This window comes from Arvicola amphibius, chromosome 9, assembly GCF_903992535.2.
Source record: "Arvicola amphibius chromosome 9, mArvAmp1.2, whole genome shotgun sequence".
NCBI lineage: Eukaryota > Metazoa > Chordata > Mammalia > Rodentia > Cricetidae > Arvicola > Arvicola amphibius.
In genome coordinates, this window is record NC_052055.2 from 109,041,256 (window position 1) to 109,063,916 (window position 22,661).

The 22,661-nt window shown below is 44.6% G+C and overlaps 1 protein-coding gene across 2 annotated transcripts in view; it reads left to right on the forward strand.

The window, feature by feature from the left end:
• Rtkn2 (rhotekin 2) overlaps positions 1-22,661 on the forward strand; it is a 58,723-nt gene that overhangs the window by 30,970 nt on the left and 5,092 nt on the right. For both annotated transcript variants that reach the window (XM_038343198.1, XM_038343200.1), the window contains exons 7-10: positions 5,520-5,614; positions 10,918-11,024; positions 11,916-12,047; positions 21,460-21,622. In XM_038343198.1, the coding sequence (XP_038199126.1) occupies positions 5,520-5,614; positions 10,918-11,024; positions 11,916-12,047; positions 21,460-21,622 (497 nt within the window). The remainder of the gene's footprint in view (positions 1-5,519; positions 5,615-10,917; positions 11,025-11,915; positions 12,048-21,459; positions 21,623-22,661) is intronic.

Here is a 22,661-nt window from a genome sequence, read left to right on the forward strand (position 1 = left end):
CTTTTTTCTGGTGGCTTGAACACAAAGCCTTGGCGCTTTTCCTGGTGTGCTTTCCTGAGCTGTGTTCACACTGGGTCAGCTTCGAGAGGGCGTGAAGAAGGTCACCTCCTTCCTCACTGTCCCCAGCCTGCATCCACCCTAGTTGAAGGTTCTGCTTTCACATCAGTCCCCAAGGTCTGTCCTCCACACAACAGCCGCAGGGCACGCTTCATTCTGGTAGAGCTCAGACCATAGCAGCTGCCTCTCCCTGTGTCACTCAGAACAGTTTGGGGTCTTTATCCCGCACTCCAGCTAGTGCTATGTGTAGCTTCTGCCCCTTGCTGGCCCGCTGGACATCTGGTGCCATCGCTGTGCTCCCTCACGACAGCCCAGCCACAGTCCTGGGTGTTTGAACCATGCCTGGCCTGTGCTCCCATGGCCTTGCCGTCTCTGCCTATGGCTCATTGCTTCCACCCAGCTCTCTGCACAAGCCTGACTGTGCACGAGGGGCTTCCTCTCCCCTGCTCACCTTAATCCTCCTCCTGTGCCTCCCTTAGCCTCACCGACCTAATACAATTACATATTTTTCTGTTTCCCTTTGCTTGTGAGAGCGCTCGCCTTCACCCTTGGTTCCTGACTGTTGCAGCCATGGTGACAAACGCAGACAGCTCTACCTCATTGTCAGCGAGCCATCTTTCTCCGAAAGACGGCACGTTCTGCATTCAATCACCGATAGGCAGCCTGTTTCTTTTTCTTTCTCGCAAGGAAAACGATATTGCTTTATCAATTTAAAGCACTTACAGTATTCAACAATGTACTTCCATAAAACAGATGAGCATCTCGGGAGAGCGCATCATATATTACACCTTGTTACCACACAGCTGGCGTCGGATTAGCAGGCAGCTTTGTGTGCTGTTAGTGCTCGCTCTCCTTGTAACTGTGGCCTTTGGTTCCTTGGATTCACTCTCCAGTGTTCTCCAGTGCTTCCTTAATTTTGCAGGGGTAGGGGGAACTCATGAAGATGCTAGAGGAAAATGAAAGCTAATTATGAAAGGCTCCATGGAAACGTGCGTAGTGTGAGGCAGTGCTAGCAGGGGCTAGCCCACACAGAGCAGGCAGTGCTAGCAGAGGCTAGCCCACATGGAGCAGGCAGTGCTAGCAGAGGCTAGCCCACACGGAGCAGGCAGTGCTAGCAGAGGCTAGCCCACATGGAGCAGGCAGTGCTAGCAGAGGCTAGCCCACACGGAGTAGGCAGTGCTAGCAGAGTGACTCACACAGAGCATGAGGTTAGTGGCTTCAGTAGTGGCGATATGATTCTCAGTGACCTTGTGCAAATGTGTGTAGATCTGATGTCCTGTTCAGCCCAGCTGGAACTGCACTCACGCCTCATGCTGATGACGTTGTCAGGTTGAAATATGGAGATAAAAATAACAAGTTTTTCTATATAAACCTTAACCTGGAACACTGTGTGCTAAAAATTAGTCTGTAAGGATTATACAAAATGAAAAACCAAGGGAGGGACTGGAGCAAAGGCTCAATGGTTTAGAGCACCGGCTGCTCTTCCAGAGGACCCTGGTTCAATGCCTGACACCCACATGGCAGCTCACAGCCATCTGCACAGGAGATCTGACGCCCCCTTCTGGCCTCTGTGGGAACCAGGCATGCACATGGTGCACAGACATACATGCAGGCAAAACGCTCACACACACAAAACTTAAAACATAATTTTTTTAAAAAGAGATTTTGTTGGAAAACCTTCTCTGGAACCTCCTTTTGTTTTAGAGGACATGCATGCGTCCCTGTACACTTGCTGTGTGCTCTTTTTTTTTTTTATTGTAGAGATTCCAGTAAAGAATGCTATGTGCTTGCCAAACGTGTGCATATTATTATAGAGATCCCATCAAAGATTTAGTGGGAGCTAAGTTTGTGAACGTTACCTGGCACAGTGAAAGATTCTCATCAGACCTGTCTTTCCCCCAGAGTTAGCCAGTGTGCACACATGTACCTTTAACATACACCTCAGCGCTTGGAGAGAAAAACAATAAAACCATGAAAACTCATAAAATTGAGGTTACTGGCATAGAAAATACAGTTGTTATTTATGTGGATTTTTTTTTCTTTTGGTCTTGTTCTGGGCATTGAATACACTCAGCAAACAACTTTACCACTGAGCCACACGACCCCAGTCCCAAATTCAGTTTCTATAACCATTTACTACCAAGATACAAACTTCATTGCCAGATTGCCTAAGAATTCCGGCAAGTGTGCTAGTAGTGAGACCTGACAGCCTCTGCTCCCCACGCTGTGGATAGAAACGTCAGACCTTTCAAGTCCACAGCCGGAAGGAAGGAGATTGCACTTGTCAGACAAACCTGGCAGGAAATAAAGTGGTCAAGGCAGATGCTAACAGTTTACTTTTGCTCAGGGAGCTGAAGCCAGCAAGAATGGTTCTCCACTCTAATTTGTATTGAGAGGTTTGAAAGGGGGCAGGAAGGGGAGGGGGATGACGAGCTAGGGCTCAGAGTCGTGGAAGTGGAAATGCCACACAGCCCCAAGGGGAGTCCCGAGTGGGTCTGGGTGCAGCTTACCTGGTTTTACCAGCTGGGACATCAGCAAGTGAAGCTGTCCAAACAGACTGGGAGACAGGGACCCACCTGTCTTTAGAGGTGAGCTGGGACCAGTGTGCAGTTCTTCACGCAGCCTATGTAGGCCCAGGTTGAGACCCAGTTCAACAGAAGGCTCGGAGAAGCCTGGCTAGGGTTTGGTCAAAGGGGGTCTTTGCCCTGGAAAGTCCAGTTAGTTCTAGGTTTCATTATCCACCTCTCAACTTGCGGTGACTTCCCCTTCCTCATAGACTTCAACCCACCCTCCTCCAAGGCCTCACGAAGCCCAGTGCCTTCTGACCTCTGCCTGCATTTCCAGCCACACTTCTGCTTTCCTTTTGTCGTTGAAGTTGCTTTCCCAGCTGTCCCTGCGCAGGCCATGTCTCCTCAGTTTCTGGAATCATTTGCTCATCCAGGTCTGGAATATGTATGCATGCACTCCATGCATTTCTCACAGCCAAAGTCTGGATCACTCTTCACCTCATTTTTGGGGTCCGTCACTCAACCTAGAGCTCACCCATCCCAGTGGCTCCCCATTCAGGTAGCATGACTGGCCAGTGACCTGCAGGGATATGCACCCTTCTCTCCCACCCAGTGCAGAGAGTGCAGAGGTATAAACGGAGGTTCTTCTGTCTCTCCTGTTCCCACTGCTGCGTCGGAATAATCGCTCAGAGGCTTAATATTAATTAGAAAATATTTGGCCTATAGCTTAGGCATATTACTAACTAGCTCTTACATTTAAATTAACTCGTTTCTACCAATCTGTGTATGGCCCATGTGGCTGTGACGTCACCAGTCTTCTGGCATCTTGTTTATTGGGCACCTGGCTCGTATTCTTCCCCCTCCCCCGCCCCACTTGGTCCTTCTTTCTCCCTATATTCAGTTTAGTTCCCCCACCTAGCTATATTCTGCCTTGGCATAGGCCCGAGCAGCTTTTATTATCAGCCAATGAGAACAACATATATTCACAGTGTACAGAAGGGTGATCCCCACTGTACAGACATGTGCTGCTTGATTTTTCACATGGGTCCTGATGCTGGCACGCCAAGTCGTTTACCTACCCAGCCATCTCTCCAGCCCTTGAGACCTCTTTGTGATGGCGTAAGGGCTGCTTCCTCGGAGACGCGGAGACGCTTTCTCTACTTTACTGTCTTAGCATGGCACTTCTCACCTCGTTCCTGTCATAGCAAAGGTTTTAGCACCACTGGAAGATGCTGGTATGTTATATATTTGTGTTTGTTGCTGTCTGCTCCCCCTTTTCCACTCCTGCCTACACCAGAATATAACACTGGATCTTACTGACAACTGAAAGCCCATCACCTAGCACAAGACTTAGCACATGATAGGGATTGAGTAAATGTGCTTAGAGCAAATGGAGACCCTTCATCGAGACATCTGTGTTATAAAAAGCTTACATATTTTTTTCTAATTGCCAAAATATAAGGTGATAAGGATGCTAAATTGGGTAATAACGTGTGCTGGATATAAATCTGTCATCATGATAATATAAATGTTAGGATGGGGAGACCCTGAGATAGGGTCTACTATGGAGTTCAGGATCACAGTCTTTTGACTCTGCGTCCAATGTGCTGAGAGCATAGGGTGTGCCGTCATGTGTGTCATGTATATAGCTGAGCTTTTTTATTTTATTACGTCAGATTGTATGTGACTTAAATTGGCTGTCTTAGCAGTTTTTGAGAACACAGTTGAGGGGTATGAGGTAGATTTACTTTGCTGATCTGGGTGGCCATCCCCATCAACTGTCTCTACTACTTCCTCATCTTCCTGAGCTGAAATTCCCTACCCCTTCAGCACTAACACCCCTGCCCCCTGCTTTTCCCTACTCGGCCTCTTACGGCCATTGTTCAGCTACCCAAGGATCTGACTGTTTCTGACGCTTGGGGTGAGTGAAATCATATGACATGTTTCCTTCTGTGACAGGAAGAGTTCATCTAGCATGGTGTTTTCATGGGTCATCCATGTTGTATGTATGTAGAATGTGTCAGAATTTGCTTCCTTTTGAAGGTTGGATAATTCTTTGGATAGATGGTTGGTAGATTGATAGGTAGGTAAGTAGGTAGGTAGATGCCATTTATCCATCCCTAGGTGGAAACTGGCCATAGAGAAGCCAACAATTTGGATAGAGAAGATGCACAGGAAGGAAAGGGCGGGGCTTGAGTTTGAGTTCTCTTGGTTCTAGGCCGAGGCAAGAGATGTGTCTCATGGTGTGTTGTGGCCAAAAAGCAAGGCCAGCTAGCTGCTCCTCAGCCTCTGAGCTAGTAGGTTTTCACCCCAGCCTTTGAACCCCAAGTCTTATTGATAACTAGAATAAGAGAGACTTAATAAACCTATATATTGTGACCATGGCAGAGCCGAGCCATGGGACCCCACCAGGTCTGCGGCCTGAGTAGACCATGGGGTGGCAGATGATAATTAAAATATCAGTAGATTTATGTGCGGCCACTAAGCCATTCAACCTTTCAGGTCTTATAAAGTAGTGCCTCTGTGAACATAGTGCTCACATGTTTATTCCCGTCCTTCTTTTCCATCCTTGTGGGTGTGTGTCCAGAAGCCCAACTGCTGGATCTGCTCCGCTTGGCAGTTGTGCAAGGTTCTATATCCTCCTCGCCCCAGGCAGTGTTCCTTCTGTTCCGTACCCACAACCCCAGGTTTGTTTTCATGGTGGTCAGTTCGCCTAGCAGTAGACGTTAGATGGTACCTTTTTGTGGTCTCTTTACCCTGGGAAAGTCCAACATGGCTTTGCTATTGGTTGGGGCCTCTTGTGGTGTGTGTTTAAAGAAATGTTGTCTGAGTCATTTGCCCTATTTTCTAAGATCGGGTTGGTTGTTGTTTTCATTTTGCTGGACACTTGAATGGCTGACCTTATAGATAACAGCATGTAAGAATATTTAAGGATGCCTTCCATCTCGTTCTCAGGGGTGCGAAGTACCATCTGCTAGCTCATGCCACCCTGACCTTGGAAAGTGCGGGGGACTGCTTCAAGACCCATAATCTGTCTGTTCATGGCAATGGTGAGTACTCTGTGCGTGATTTAATCATGTGTGTTGGGTGTGTGCCTGTGGTGACGGTGTCTTCTAATTTTAGCATGCTCCCCTGGAGGGGATATTGGCTTTACAAATATACACATGGACGAGTCTGGGTTTTCTCCACCATGTGTCTCTCTTCCCCAGAGGAGAAAGATAAAGGGTTCTTGTTGCTGTTGTGGCTAACCCTGATTCCCAATAGAAAGAATTGAAGTGTTCCATGCCCTTCTCCGTGACTCAGGGTTGATGATTCTCTGTTCTGCTGGCTGACAGTCAGATATGTCTGGGTTTAAAGTAAACGATCAGGACAAGCCACGCCTTCTGCTGATAGAAAATGAGGACACGCAGGAAGCAGGCTTATGTCCATTTTAACTCCCACCTGAATAATAACACTACATTCATTGGTTTTTTTTTTTTTCTGAAAGGAATCTGTGGGAATGTGTCTAAGAAGCTCAGGTGGTAGGGAAGGTCTGTGAGCGCGTTACCAGCTGTACCCAGGGTGGGAAATACAGAGCAGTTGTGGGGCAAGGAGCTGAGTTCCACACTCATTCATTTCCTAGGGGAAAGGGTATGGAAGCGTGTGTATGGCTACTTCGTGCTTTTCTGCTGCAAAGGCCAGATGCCCCGGTGCTCCTGGGATAGGTGATTTCATGGTGACTTTGGAAAGTTATAATAAAATTTACTAAAAATGGAGGGGAGGTGATAGGCTGTGAAACATGTAATCTAACCTTTTTAAGGGGGATCTCTACACAGATTCTCACTGGTACCACGTGCCCTAGGAACTCTGGGTGTGGAAGTCCCAATATGGGTCGCATTTGCTTCCATGCTGGTCTCTTATGGCTCTGCCGTCTGTACGTCCTTCTCCAGATGCTAGGATTTGGACCGTGTGTGGACAGAGGTGTTGTTAAGCCCTCTTGGTGGCAGAGCATTTGCTCCGCCCCCACATTGTGTGCTGCCACACCCCTACAACAGAGTTGTCTTCAGGTAGCTGCAGGCTCTGCTTTCCTGTGTCTTGGGTCATTTCCAGAAAGTATTTTCACAGATCCATGTGGACTCGGCCTGGATATGAGTTTTATGCACATGGAATCTCCTTCAATACTTTATATCACACGGCTCCTGCAGTTCTGTCTGCCCCCAATCTATTTCTCATATTGACGTCTTCTTATCTTCTCTATTTTAATGCTCATTCTCGAAATAGGCCCTTCTGCCTTATTTACTAGCATGCTAATAATTTGTTATTAATGGTAAGTGTGCATAGTCCGTGTGGCAGGAGGTATGGACGAATCAAGTTCTGCATTCCAGTCTTCTTGGCTATTCGATTTTGCTTTGTCTAATTTGAGCCTTTGTTATTGTACATAATTTTTAAACTGTGTTTTTATTTTTACTTCAAAATGTGCATTTTTTCATGTTATAGGCCTGCCTCTTCAAACAAGGGGTAATTACTTTTATCATTCAAATTTTCCTCTGTTGGTAAAATTATACATTATATTGTAATGTCGTAGAAATTACCCTTAAATTTGTAATCACCAAAGTAAACAGTAGGAGCTTGTTTTCTCTTTTTCCCAGACAGTGTAAAAGCTTTAGAATAGTTGGACTCCATTCCCGTAATCAGTGTGTTCTTGTTGTAGAACATAATTCTGTTTGTTTTTAAATTTCACAGGATACTTTGGGCTTCATCTCTTGACCTGGTCTTACCCCATGTTCCATGTGTCCGTAGGGACTACTCGACTTTCATGTCTTGAATTTGGGATTACTTCCTTTCTTAAAACTCAGTCCTTAGAGTTGCTTTTAGGAAGTTTTTTGGGGGGCTGGCAGTTTTGACTTCACTTTTGAAAGCCATTTTTATGAGCCATAGTTGGCACTTTGATTTCCTGTCCATCCTGTCCTCGTGTGCCCTTTGGTTAGAAAGGAATGATTGAGTATTTTGACAAATGTTTTGGGTACGAGGATTGAGAGTAGCCTTGACACGTGGACAGAGCGGACTATGGGAGTGAGACTGCCCTGGGATATAATCAGAGGCAGTTGGCATGTGCCAGGCTCATGGTTGATGCCATGCACGTATTTCACACATGACAACTCTTCTTGAGAGAGGTGGTGTTTTTAAGTGTAGAATTAGCGTTCAGATGTTGAGTGGGTGTCCTGGAGGTCCTCTTCTTTGCAAGAGGCACAGAGAAGCTGTGACTCTTCTGTTCCTCAGTAATCTGGAGTTATCAAAGCCTTGGTAAGAAATCACAGGTGATGGTTGAGTATGTGGAGCTGGGAACCAAACATCTGCATCCTCGGATGCTACAGGATGGGATTCTGCATCCAGCAGCCCCTCTCAAGGCTGCTGCAGGAAGGGATTCTACATCTGCATCCCCTTTCCAGGATGTGACAGGGATTCTTTATCCAGCATCCCCTCTCAAGGCTGCTGCAGGAAGGGATTCTACATCTGCATCCCCTTTCCAGGATGTGACAGGGATTCTTTATCCAGCATCCCCTCTCAAGGATGCTACAGGAAGGGATTCTGTGTCTGGCATCCCCCTCAAGAATACTGCAGGAAGGAAGGATTTTTCCCTCCCTTGTGTGAAATCTGAACTCATCTTATGAGATGCACATGATTATATGTGGTGTGTCACATTCAAATACATTATTGATTGCACAAACTTTATGGACTTGTCTGAGAACCTAATCATTTATGATTCTGTGTCTTGAGGAATTACATTCTAACTTAAAAGTAAGCAACTTACAGATATTTACAACATCAGCCATTCATAAATTTGAAATTCCTGTATACAAAATTTATGTGTTACTGAGACACTTGGCTGTGTTCAGTTTTTATTTTGTTGACTGCTTGTTTTAGAAAAGGTGACTCCTACTTGTTTCTTTTTCTGTGCACTGTGGAATCACTGTGTTTTGTGTAGCTGTGTGTATTCTCCCAGGTCGCCTTGACTAAGGTCTTAACAAAAAGATGGGATTAGTCCCGGAAGTAGTCTAAAGTAGGCTGACTCATAGGCAAGTTTTGAATCCATTTTAGTTTTCGTTTCCGTTCTTTATTTAGGCTGGTTTTCCCCCTTGACTGATTACTGAACTTAGTATATCCTCAGTGTCCTGGTTAGGTTCTGCTATCATCTTTACAGACCCAGGAAGAGAGAGAGAGAACCTCACTAAAGAGTTGCCGCCCTCAGATTAGCCTGTGGGCGTGTTGGTTGAGCATCTTCTTGATTGCTAATTAATAAAGGAAGGCTTGGCCCACTGTGGGTAGTGTCATCCCTAGGCAGGTAGGTGGGTCTGGGCTGTATAAGAAACCTAACTGAGCAGAAACCAGAGAGCACGCTGGTAAGCGGCATTCCTCCGGGTTCCTGCTCTGAGTTCCCTCAATGATGGACCAGCACCGGGAAGTATAAGCTGCAGTGAGCCTTTCTGCTCTGAATTGCTTTTGGTCGTGGTGTTTATCACAGCAACAGAAAGCCAACTAGAACACTAAGTAACTGTATTTTTATCCAAACCAGTATTTTTTTCAGTGTTCCTAAGGCTCTGAGTAAATAATGATTGCAGCCAACAGCTAGTTATCAGGGTGTAGTGAGCATTCTAAAATCCTTGTCGACGTGAGCCAGCCTGACGTGACAGCATGTCCCGGATATTTGTTTACACCCCGATGCACAGAGTAAATTACCCAGTGCTTTCCTTCTGTATGGGTGGAAGGGATATGCCTACTGCTGTACTGCATCCCGCATCGAAGGAATGCTATCTTGCAGGTTTCTGTTCCTTTTTGAAAGAACTTTTAAAAATAATCTCAAACTAACAAGAAACTCACAGGTTCCTTGTCAAGATCTTCCTCCTGCACACAAACACATGATACCAAGTTGCTTACCGCATGCTTTACAAATCCCAAAAATCGTAACGGGTATTAAGTACTGTTGAGCTGTTTGGCTGCGTCATCGCCACCAGCCGCCTCAGCACGTGAGACCCTTCCTAAAGTGCAGACTCCATGCCTCTTGCCCTGCTCTGGTGGTGTTCTGTCCAAAGGCTGCAGTGCCTCTGCTCTGTTCCTAAGTCTCCCTCTTGACTCTCACCAACTTGACATTTGTAGAAAGAACCGCTGGTGAAGTAGGAGTGCCCTCCTCTGTTTGCCGGGTGTTTGTGACTCAGAGTGTGTCTTTCTGGCTCTGCTCTCTGCCTGTTGTCAGTCAGAGCATCGCAATGTGCCAACATCCTTGTTCACTTAGATGTTGCATTTGTAGCTGTTCAAGAGCCTTCGTGTTGTTTTAAGGCCTTTCTTGGAGCACTTTTTTGCTCCCTGGAATACCCTGGAATATTCCAGCCCACCGTGCACTTTCCAGCCCGCTCCATCCCTGATGGGGGGGATCCTTGGTTTCTCCTCCCTTTAGCTTAGTGCTCCCACGCTGGTCAGCCACTGCCTCACGGTGTCTTCTCACTGCTCCCGGTGGCTGGGCCGCCCGTGGAACATGGTCACTCTTTGTTTGGCTTGGTTGTGTCTCCTGACACCTAGCCACCCTTCATGGCTTCACTTCAGGGATGTGCACCTCTCTCTTTCTGCTCTTTCTAGGCTAGACAGACCTGCATCTAAGCTCTGCCTTGGTGTGAACACCTCTGAGCCAGCTCGCTGAAGCTCTGATGCCTGATGCTGGTGGTCCTCTTCCCTCTCCTCCTCCCCCATTCCTCCTTTCCCTTTCCTCCTTCCCCCTCCCTCCTCCCTCCCCATGCATCCTGTCCCTCTTCATCCTGTTGATGCCATCACTGGGTGCAGACCTCACAGTTCCTTCCCTACCCGCACATACAGGCTCACATTGGAGGCTGCTTCTCATGGCTCATGATTATTCGTTCAATAAGGGAAGGCTAAGAAGTTGGGCTGAAGTGTTTAAATGTCTTTAATTCGGGTGAAATAATGTTCCACTTAAAGGCACACCTTGCTAATTATAATAAAAATTAAAGCAAAAAGTGAAATTTGGTGACCACAAGTCACTTTTATTATACTATTTTCTATTAAATTGTGAAGAATTCCCTTAACGATTACTTCTGAAGTCAGGAGACGAAAGGTCACTATTCTGCCACCGTTCCTCCAGTTGACCACACTGTTGGTCTGGGCCTGCCCTGGCTTTTCCACATGCTCCTGTATCCTTTAGTATTACATCAGAATTCAGGTAGATGAGCCATGATGTAAAAATTTTTAAATGTTATTGTATAAAGGGGGAAAAAAACATAGAAAGGAAAACTCTGGAATGTGTAACAACCTTAAATGTATATTTATCACTTGCTTTTTTTTTTCCCTCCCTCTCTTCTTTAACCAGAGGACTGTTCCTTTTGGCTCCCCTTGTATGGCAACGTGTGCTGCCGGTTAGTGGCCCAGCCTGCTTGTATGGCCGAAGATGCATTTGCGGGATTCCTTAATGAGCAGGTAGGGGACTTCACATCTCTCCTTCAGCTGTGGAGTGCCAGTCAGACACCCACTACACAGGCACTTGCCCCAGTGGCCTTTCTGGAAGTGTTAGCCTTTTTACCGTTACTGGACATGAGCTGCTTGGAAGGTGTGGGGTGGGAAGAGCGGCTACCGAAGAGGGCCTCCTGAAGTCAGTTCCCTCGGGTCGCCCGTCCCACAGGCAAAGGACCCTGGCAACGGTTGTCGTGTGGAAACCAACTCCGGCTGCCCAGCACCTTTCCCATAAAGGCCCCCTCTGGCAGACAGTGTTTGGCGCAGTTTGGGCCTCTGGGCTTCCAGAGCTGCCTCTGTGCCACTTACTCCTGATTTATTTATAGCCAGAGTTATTTATATTCAGTAAATAATTAATCGTGGGCTTCGATGAATCAATAGCTTTTTTTTTTTTTTCTAAAAGATTCCATTAGGAGGAAGAAAATTTGCATTCTTAGCAGCTAGTCACCGTTTTCTAGTGTTCTGAAAGAAGTGAAGGGGAATTATTTTCAGTACAGAGAGAGTTATTTTTATAATTTCCCCGGGCCCTTTGATGAATCGCTGTGTAATTCTAAGCACTAGATTTTAATAGGCTAGCTTTCCCAAACCTGTGTTGATTTATGATTTTGTATGTGTAAAATTGTGTGGTAATAATTACCTTCATTTTGCCTAATGCTTCTGAGAATTCTAGACTTCCCCGCTCTTGGATTTGGGGTGCTCAGCCTTACTGTCAAGCCAATGAATGGCTAATTCCGTCACATTTTAAAAGTTCTGAAGCCTTAACTGATTATGTAAAGACCGAGCTGAGTTTAGAGTTGGGGTGGTAGTGACTTAGATTGATGGTTTCTTGACTTTTTTTTTTTTTTTTTTTATTTCCAGCAAACAGTAAAAGGTCTGGTTGGCTGGAGAAGGCTGTACTGTGCTCTGAGAGGGGGTAAACTCCACTGTTTTTACGGACCAGAAGAAATTGAAGCTAAGGTGGAGCCCACTCTGGTGGTTTCTATTGACAAGGTGAGCGTGAGGGGCCTGCTCTTCTATGATAAGCACCACACCGCTGAGCCACAGCCCAGACGTTTTAGATGCTGCATTCCCAAGGGCACGGAGGTTCATGGCGTTTGTGTTGACGTATGTTCTTGACATCCTGGAGTCATAGGGAAGGGAGGAAAGGACTGTGGAGACAGATGGGTTATTAACTGAGCGGTCTTTCTTTGCGTGGTAGAGGTTATTGATGGGACAGAACACCATCTATTCCCTAAGAACACATCATGGTGGAAGTGCATACTAGCAGACAGCTTTTACAGCCCAGGCCCCACATTGGTATTTGTGGGAGCTGGAGACTTGGATGATTGGTTGGGACGGCTTTCTGCCCCTGTAGAGGGTCTGAGTTCAATTCCCAGCAGCCACATCACGCAGCTCACCAACCGCCTGTCACTCCAACTCCAGGGGATCCAATACCCTCTTCTGACCTCTTAAAGGTACAAGCATACACGTGATGTACACACAGACAAATGAATAAAAATAGGCTTTGAAAGTCTTCTTTTTAAAGGTATGTTTTTTATGAATTTAAGGAATGATAATGTAAATGTATTATCATCAGCCTGTGTTATGGCGTTATGCTTTCTAGTTAATATTCAAACAAGTTCATAGAAAGACCTTTGCATTTCTTGTTTCCCGTGGGATGAACGGACAGTTGTCTAAACTCTGCCAGCACAGGAAAGACGGCAGTGCCTTTTGAGCAGGTGAGGGTGTTTGCTGTACTTCCACCTTTCCACCCAAAGCTCTACCACGGGGCTTTATCCAGGTCCGTGGCAACAAAGCAGTGTTGTGACCCAGTTACACGTCCTTGGCATAAATTGTGCAGGGACCACAGTGAGCACAGGATAGACCGTTCTTCAGGCAGTCTGAACTTCATCTCTTGCCAAGGGTCGTGTTTCCTGTGCCCCACCCTCTCCTGACAGCACCCTTCCCTAGAATTCGTTCAGCGATGTTTCTGTAGCGAAGTTCCAGTTGTTTTTCTCTGTTTCCATCCTTCCTCGTAGAGAGTGGGAGCTGGACCATGTGGTCAGATGGGAGCCGCCACATCTGTCCAGCTGTCCATGCCCTGCCCTGGAGAGGAGCATGAAGTCACCTGTGATTTCCCACAACAGCCCATTTCTTGAAGGCGTGGCTTTCATGTTTTTCTTCTGATATGTGTGGACTTGAATTTCGTTCTGTCATCTTTTCCAGCAGTATTGTTGTCTATCCCATCTTGATAAATTTTTGGTTTTTACCCAAAGGGAATTCTGTAGCAAGACATTTTATTGGGTAGTTAAGTCCACTTAATTTAATGTTTTTATTTGCAAGCTCTTCATTATAAAGTTTTAATTAAAAAAGTAAAGTTTAGGGCTATTCTTTAAGAATATAAATAAGTAATGCCTCAATATTAAAACATAATGAATTTATCTTGGTTTAGAAAATTGGGTTTATGGAATATATAATTTCATTAATGAAGACTTCATATAGTTCTTCGTTATTTGCCAACTTTGTATTTTCTTTTGCTCATATGGTGTTTGTTCTCTTTAGCCTCTCAGTACTTGGGAAAATTCCCACAAAGGTTGAGACAGCATGCTAGCCACCTCTACCCTTGGCCAGGCTAACCTCCCTTCCGTCTGCACCTGGAGTGTTCCGCTGTTATTGTGCTCTCTCCTGATTATTGTTTTACGTTCTGCATCATTTGAAGATCAGTTGCAAACAGCATCTTTCTCCTAACATCAAGGGTACTTTTGTGTATAACCATAACGACATCAGTTGCAGGAAGTTCGTTTCTGACACTGTACTGCTGTATACACGGCAGGTTGCCCCAGTGTGCCCCAGTGTCCCCGACACATCTAATTTTCATTGATTTACTTCTTTGGGCCAAGCCCCTTAGGCACCGAGTCCTTTATCATGTTCTATCTTGCCTTTGTTTTTCTTTTGTGACACTGGCATGTTTTTTTTTTTTTTCTTAGTTCAGGCCGTGTTTGGGAGGGAGGTGTAAGTGTCTAATTGGTTTGTTACATTCAGATTAAGTAATTTTGACTAGAGATACAGTGCAGATGATTAGGTGTTTAAGTTGGTTTGCATTCAATAGCTCTGTGGTTTAAAAAAAAAAAAGTGGAATTCTGCCAAGATTTCCTTTTGTGTTGTCCCATAGAATGTGGAGTCATAAACCAAGATAAAATGTAGTCTAAACGAATGGTAGGTTTTAGGTTTTATTTACTGCGCGCGTGTGTGTGGGGGAATGCACGCGTGCGTGCTCACTTTTGAGCTTGTGTACCCATGTTTGTGCTTGTGTGCAGTCATGATGTCTGGAAGGCATCCGATCCTTTGGGGCTAGAGTTCCAGGCGCTTACGGGACACTCAGCTTGCACTGGGCGCTGGGTTCTTATCCTCATGACTACCTGGTTAGCACCGTCCTAATGCTAACCCATCCCCTCTCCCCACAAATGACATTTTAGAACTCATTTGCTTGATTCCAGAAAGAGCTTTTGTATCGGTCAGCTCACCTTATCTCGGCTCTGTGGTAGGGCCGGCAGTCTCCTTTTGCAGGTGTTTTACTTCTGTTTGATGAGCAAAGATGTGGACTTCACCATTGGGTTAAACTTGCCAAACTGGTAAGGAATACTAGGCGACTTACCCTTTTCTGAGAAGGTAGGAAACTATGAAACCAGTGAGCTGGATTTATTTAATCTCTCGATAGATAACCCTGCCCGATAGGCTTGGAAAGCAGAACTAGATGTTTCTTGTCCTGTACCTGTTCTGGGCGGGATTTCAAAGTTAGAATTTCTAAGCAGGCCGGGGTTCGAACTGGAAGCAGCAGGTGACCATATGCCTGAGGCCAGTCTTTAGGGAGGCTTTGTGCAGAAGCTTGGATTACCACAATCAGTGCTCATACACTTCCTGTCCGACTGTGAAGATGTCCTTCCGGAAGAGGGGCAGCGGTGTTTGTATCCTGACTGAGCTTCCCTCTTCCCAGCTGATGGGTCAGACAGCCCAGGTGGCCGATGATGCCATCACCAGGTTAGAGCGGTGCCGGGAATCTTCATGCCTGGCAGGGTCCATGGTTTTGCACAGTTCGCCGTGGTATGTTCTCAGGGAAATTATTTATCCGAGAATTTGTGCAGGTTTGGCCTTAGACCTGGAGGCAATGCAGATGACATTTGACCTCTCCGTGCTTGAAAGCTCTTGATTAGCCAAACCTTTATTCGTTGTTTCCCCTGGAGTGGGAAAGAAGTTTGAGGTTTTGAGATCAGCAGCCTGTTTTGGATTTCAGCACATCAGCCATTTCAGTACGTTCACCCCGGAGCTTAGTCTCAGGAGCGTTCTCTGGAGACGCTTACCCTTGCGGCCGCCTCCCTCTGCCGACCCCTCCCATTCGCCTCAGAACTTCCCAGTCAGGGCCACCGATCTAGGTCTTCAGGTCTGTCATGCTGTCCCTGGCATATCGTCACTCCCTGAAACACGATAGTTCCACGATAGTTTGTGCAGTCTTTCTCAGTTCAGAAAGTGGTTCAAGTGTGCAGAGGAGTCGAAAGAAACACACAGTGGCCAGCCTTACACCCAGCGCCTAGACCTGGCAGAACCCGTTGGTACTGTCCCTTCATTGGTGTCGTACCTTTGCTGATGTGTTTAAACCCAAGGCTGACACTCCTGCCTGAGGGACGCGCAGCTTCTAAGACTACTCTTTCATGCCTGTGTCATTCATTGTGCTGCTGCTGGGACAGCTGAGAAATGTGGGAGTGTGGCCCAACATGTAGTCCATCATTAAATGTCCCTGGTGTTGCCTAAAACGACCACTTGTGTTTTTCAAGGCAGGACTGTATCGTTTTTGTTGTTGTTGTTGTTGTTTTTTTTTTTTTTTTGAGACAGGGTTTCCCTGTAGTTTCTAGAGCCTGTCCTGGAACTAGCTCTTGTAGACCAGGCTGGCCTCAAACTCAGAGGTCCGCCTGCCTCTGCCTCCTGAGTGCTGGGATTAAAGGCATGCACCACCACCGCCCGGCTGCGCTGGTGCCGTGCTGGCCCCAGCATGTTGTCGTTCATATGAACAGTCTTCTCCAGCCCCTGCCTCATTCCCTCTGTTTGGTAAACTCATACATCTTTGTATCTGTTTAAGTTCTTAGCTTTAGAAGACATGGTAGGTTTCTTCTTTCCATTACCTTTTCTCGAGATGTTCAAAAAACAGTTTCGTTTACCGCCACTGTCAAGGCGACGTGAGCCGCTTAGTTGGGTAGCCACAGCCATAACAGTTCTCCGCTTGGATGGTAGGGTCTGCTCTCTGACTGTAATTCTTGTCCTTCTAAATAGCATATAGGCCAAGCCAGTCCATTAATTTTCGTAGGGAGCCACCTGTGGAAATAGTCACAGTAAGGGGAGAAAAGCCTAAAAGCTATTTCCCACCTCCTTTCAGTCCAAATCTGAAAGGGTGATTTACTTCAAAGTGATTGCTTCAACTTCAGAAACTTCACTCTGAATGTTGTTGAGCAAGACACTCAATGACGGGTACTTCACAGTCCCCTGTACACGGCAGAAAGTGCTTTATTAGCTGAGGCTTTATCTGTGGCTGATGGGGTGGGAAAGAAACAAGAGCCTTGGAGATCAGCAGTCTGTGCTGATTTGAATGATATACATCAGTCGTCTCAATAATGTGTCTGCTGAACCAATCAATACCTCTAGTTGGTGTGGTATGATAGATTATATTGAATTGTCCTGAAAATGCTTTTAACTATTGTATTTATCAGGAATTTTAGAAAGCCCAGTTACCACAGATTGTGTGACATGTTTTCCAAACTCTGCAAAGTGAAACACATCCATTTCCCAAATTTCATTTCTTTGAGCACCCTTTGGGTGACTTCTTGCAGCTAGTGGAGCTTGTTATTCAAAGAACAAGTAGGACATTGGGCCTTATAATTTCCTTGGCTTGTTGCCAAGTAATAAAAATCTTTCTTCAAGCCTTTGCTATTAACATGGTATTTCTTAGGAAATTCTGAGGCTTCCAGTATATTTCCTACCAATAGCTGATCAGTTTTGTCTTTACCTTGTACTAGAGGGCCTAGTAGACACATATGGGATCTGAAATGTGGTATAAACAAGGGATGATTTCTATGTCTGATTATTTCTTGTAAACTGAATAAGTAGCAAAGTTAATTCTGAATAATCTGGAATATGTTTAGTGGTTTCAATATGTAAAACAACTTTCTGCACATTGAAAGTAACTATATTAAGAGGTTCTGGAAAATCTAGTACCACGAGAATAGCATATAGTTCTAATATATGAACAGAATCATGAAGGCTTTGAGCCACTTTACTGACTTATAACCTGCCTTTCCTGATTTATTTGCATTAATATAAAATGTAGGAGCTCCAGAAATTGGTATTCCTCATACAATGTGAAAAATTCAATTAATTTTTTTTTAATAAACTGAAATCTCTTTTAGGATATTTGTTAATCTCTCCCAAGAAATTATTACAAGCTCTTTCCCAATATTCATTTTCTGCTCATAATGATGGAATTTCAGCATTAGTGAAAGGTACCACGATTTCTGTTCCTGATAACTCACAAAGTCTCAATTTTCCTTTCAGAATCAATTCAGAAACCTTTTCTACATAGATCTTTAATATTTTAATCTGTTTGGGTGGCAAAAATATCCATTCAAGATATTTTATCCCTTCATAAAAATTCCTGTAGGAGATGCATAGAAGGTAGTATGACCAGCGTACAAGCAAGCTCTGGGTACAAGCGATCCACGTGCGCTCCTGTACTTCCTCTTCTACCAAAGCCAATTGTGTCTCAGCCTCAGCTGATAATTTTCTGGACTATTTAAGTTCTTATCACCTTATAAGGTTTGAAATAAGTTACTTGGTGTTTTGTGATGGCAAAGGGTTACCTTGCCTGTCTCATGTTGATCTACATTCATTACTCTCCAGTGCCAGCCTTTGCCACACCCACATACACCAGAAAGCTGGGGCCTTCTTTTTGGATTAGCTCTAGAAAAAAAACATTCTTAGAAATGGCTTGCCTAGAGTCCCTTTTCAGATGACTTGGTTTACCACAGTTCAAACATCTAACCTTTTGATTTTTATTAAAATTTTTAGAAATCACTCCTCCTATCCACGTATCATAAGTATGAGATCCAATATTGACTGTATTGACTATTTCGTATCCATTCATCTATTGGTGCTGATCTTGCCTTCAAAGGCCTAGTCACTCTTTGACATTCTGAATTAGCATTTTCAAAAGCCAAAGACTCAATTAGTATTTTTCAAACTTCTGGATCTGGTTATCATTTAAGTTACAGCTGAAATAATCTTTTTTTTTCGCACAAAATCAGTGAAGGCTTCTTTTGGGCCTTGCATAATTTTAGTAAATGACTCAGTCCTCTTCTGATTCTTCAACCCTGTTCCAAGCATTCAGAGCTGCTAAACGGCATAGAGCCAAGGTATGATCACCCTGCTAGGAATAATTGACTGCCTGTCCTTGCAGTGTTTAGGATATAAGTTCTGAAATCTATCCTGCTGTTTTCTTATGATTTCATCTTTGGAGGAGGACAGGGCTCAGCCTGCTTTGATATTACCAGTATAACAAGCAGCTTGAGTGGACTTTAACACTTGACAGGCCTCACTTGTTCAAATCCTTCTTTCTTTGACACACAGTCTTTAATTATAAATATTTCCAATCAGATAATCTGGGTGATAAAATTAATTTAATCTCAACTCGGCATTTTATTTTCACTTGTTAAAAAGCAAACAAAATCTTTGACATACCCCAATGTTTTTGAGGCAGAAGCAGGCAGATCTCTAAGTTCATAGCCAGCCTGGTCTACATAATGAGTTCAGGTCAAGTCTAAGTAGTGAGATCCTGTCTCAAAACAAATAAAAGCCCTTCCTTGGGATATTTAAAAACAATAGGAATGTTTAATGGCTATCGGAGTTAATGAAGGGCATAGTATTTATCTGTATATTGTTGACTTGAATTTTCTTAGGATATAAATGGTCTGTTTCATCGTTCTCTGCTTAGTGGCTTCATTAGAAACAATACTTTGTTGAAAGCAAAACACTTATATACCAAGAATCACATTTTCTTTATTTAGAAGTTGAAATCTGTTTAATCTCTGTACAAGAGTAATCAGAAACATGTTGAAGTGAAATTGATTGGGGACAGTCAGAGTCTCAGCAACAAAAATATTTTTTTACCCCTCTCCCCAACTTGAATTCAAGCTTCAGTTAGGCTGATAGAAGCATCCTGAAGATTCTTCTAGAGCTTCAGTCACCCTCTGCTGCTGATAACAAATTTTATTTTTAAAGAGATCAGTTGGTTGTTGTTTGGTTGGTTGGGTAGTTGATTGCATGGTTGGTTGTTGTTGGTTAATTGGTTGTTGGTTGTTGATGGTTGATTGGGTGGTGGTTGGGTTGGGGGGTTGGGTGGGTTGAATGATTGGCTATTATTGGTTGGTAGCTTTGGCTTTAAAGGATTCCACTTAGTAAGCAGTATTTTAAAATTTTTTTATGTTGTATAAATGATTACTTAACTGAGCTGTAATGGAACTTTCTTATGAAAGCTTGGCCTTAATCTAGGCTTGTCCCCAACCAGCTCTTAAAACTTAACCATCTATATTCATTTACATTCTGCCACATGGCTCATTCCCTCTCCTCATTACTGTATGCCCTACGTCCTCTGTATCTGCCCACCGAATCCCTCACCTCAGATTCTTCCCACAGTTCCCTATCTCTGCCCTGAAGTCCTGCCTGTTCTCTCCTGCCTAGTTATTGGCTGTGCAGCTCTTTATTAAACCAGTCAGGAGGTGCCTGAGGCAGGTGAGGAAGGACAGAGACACATCTTCGCACAATTTGTTATCTAGAGATGGGAACGTGCAAAGACATTGTCACTTTAAAATCATTGTGTTGACTCTGTGTCCGGTTGCCATCTGGTGACCATCTGCATTCCCTGATTTCCCAGTGACCACCAGTCAGACCCATCCCAAGATAGCTGCTGGTTCTTGTATCTTGTGATATTCTAAAGTTTGAAAGACACATGGCTGTTTTCTGCAGCAGACATGTTCCAGGGAATTCTAGAAGAATGAAGTCCTCTGGAAATAAATTCCCTGTCTGGTACCGATGGCATTCAGCTGCCAGGGTTCACCCATCCTTCAGGGAATAGTTTTCCTTCCAACCCCATTCCTTCCCCGATGCTCGCATTATGGTCATTGCATGTGCGTCTCCATGCGGGCTGTTATTTTCTCCCCTCTCGTAAGTGGTGTGTGTAGCTGCAGACCAGCACATCCTGCACACATTGTAGAAAGCTTTGCTGCCTCCTCTAGATGGGACTGTATTCACACGAGCCTTCAGGAGCTGTGGGTGCTTAAGTGAGACAGCTAGAGTTGAGTCGTGGTCTTAAATATAAACTACAGACCGGACTTGGAAGAATGAAAATGAAAAAAATAACAATATATTTTTTTATCAAATTTGTGACTAAAATTAACTTCACCCATTTTTATTTTTTAAATACGTTTGTAAAAATTTCTGAATTGCCTCTGTGGCTCCCATCATGTCTCTACTGGACAGTGCTGGCCTCAGATGATGGAGAATGAATCTTTTGTCCCAGACTTCATTCCTCTAATATTCTTCCATCTAAACTGCACAGGGTTGCTGTTACTACTTGCCTGATTGGAACCTGGGGCCTGGCCTCTGAACCATTTTCTAGCACCGTGAATGTCATGGCAACGTCCTACCTGATACTGCTCAGAAAAAGATTTGAGTTTCCCAACAGGAAGGAGACCTTTGCCCTTATGGCAGAATATTGTAATTCAACATTGAAGGAATAACTTGAGCATTGGGATGTCCGTAAACCTTATAGGCCTTGAGCTGTCAGCATTAACAGTGAGCTCCATGAAATGCATGTTCATGAAGAAAACCTGTTGTTGTTTTTTAAACTGTTACATTTTTCCTACTTTGACAAATAACACTATAATACGTTTGACTATCAGAATAAGGAAGAAACAGACTTGACTGGCTGAATTTTATGACTGCTGGAAATGTAACTGATATATAATCCACATTAAAGCCATGGCACGTTACACTTGCTTTACAGTTATTTCAAGATATATATATATAAAAGGCAGGAAGCTGAGGTCCTAGTGGAAGTATGTTCTAAGAACATGTAATGTAGAACATACCATATAGATATATGTGTACAGCATATCCAAAGGTCTTTTAATAAAAAAAAATGTCTTTTAAAAACATTCTACTTTGAGCTTGAACCCTGAAAAATTCTTGAAATGACATATTTTAAATTTCAGACCAGCAGCCGTAACAGTATACAATTTGCATAAATGTGGTGCCTAAGCAATAAAATATTTGACCACCTCAGAACTGTTCCCTGATAAACCACCAATTTTATCTGAATTTTTAGGAAACCACAATTCAGGCCGTAGAAAAGGATGCGAGGAAAATGCATCACTTCTCCGTCGTCAACTCTGTGGCTGGGCGAGCCGTGACTCACGTCTTTGCTGCTGACAGCCTAGCAGACCTTCAGGAGTGGATGGGCGTCTTCCGGCAGCATTTCTTTGACCTCAGTAAGGAGATATTCGTGTTTTCTAGTGGTGTGTTCACGAGGCTCGGGGGGGCTGGACGCAGTGGTCCAGATCTTAAAATGAATTTTTGTGCCAGGGATGTTCCCCCCCCCCCCCCCCTGAAAACCTTGGTCATGTACCACAAACCTTTGTCAGATAACGATCATCCATCCTGAGATCATAATGTTCAAAAGAGTCTCATTTTTAGTCACCGGCTAACTGCAGATCTTTGGTGATGGCTTCTCATGCTTCATCCAGAGACGAGTTTTAGCCCCCACGAAGGTCCTTTTCCATCTCAGTAGCACAGTCCAGTGCGGTGCATAAAGTACGTGAGAGTCTCGGGGTTCACTCCCCATTCATGGGAGTCTTGCTCACAGGTAGATTCTTGGCCTTAGTGAAAAACCAAGCAGCCTACGTGTTATCTGTGATTTTATTTTGAAAATGGAGTCTGTTGACTGTGGCTGCTTCTGATCCACGTAAGCCTCCTGTTGGAGTCAGGCAGTCTTCCACGTCTACAGAATGCTACAGATCTGTGCCACAGGGTGATTTCTGGATGGCTGTAAAGGGGGGGACACCTGCTGTCATCTAGCAGTTCCCAGGCCTGCTCTGCTGTGCAGGTGGGGGGCGGGGTGGGAAGGAGACAAACAGGCCATGAGTGTGAATATAGCTCAGGGCTCCACAGCCCTGCATGCTTCTCACAGATCCTCATGCTGTAAGTTGCTTGGCTTTACTCTCAAGATAAGAAAAGTGAGACCCAGAGAAGCCTGTGGTTGCCACATTGAACTAGGGGGGCCCTTCAAGGCATCTTCCTTAAGCACCATCCTGAGGCATGTCGTAAAGGCCTAAGCTCTCCTCCGGGTTTGCGGCTGTCCTGAGTTTCTTTTGCTGAAGTCACTGCAGACCGTGTGTGCATGCGTGACTTCGGTAACGGCGTATATTCTGAGTAAAATTTCAGTTCCGTAGCCTAATTTAAGAGTGGAAGACTAAGAGACCGAGCTAATCAGGATTCATGAAGAAGCGATGATGGATGTGGATATGCTTA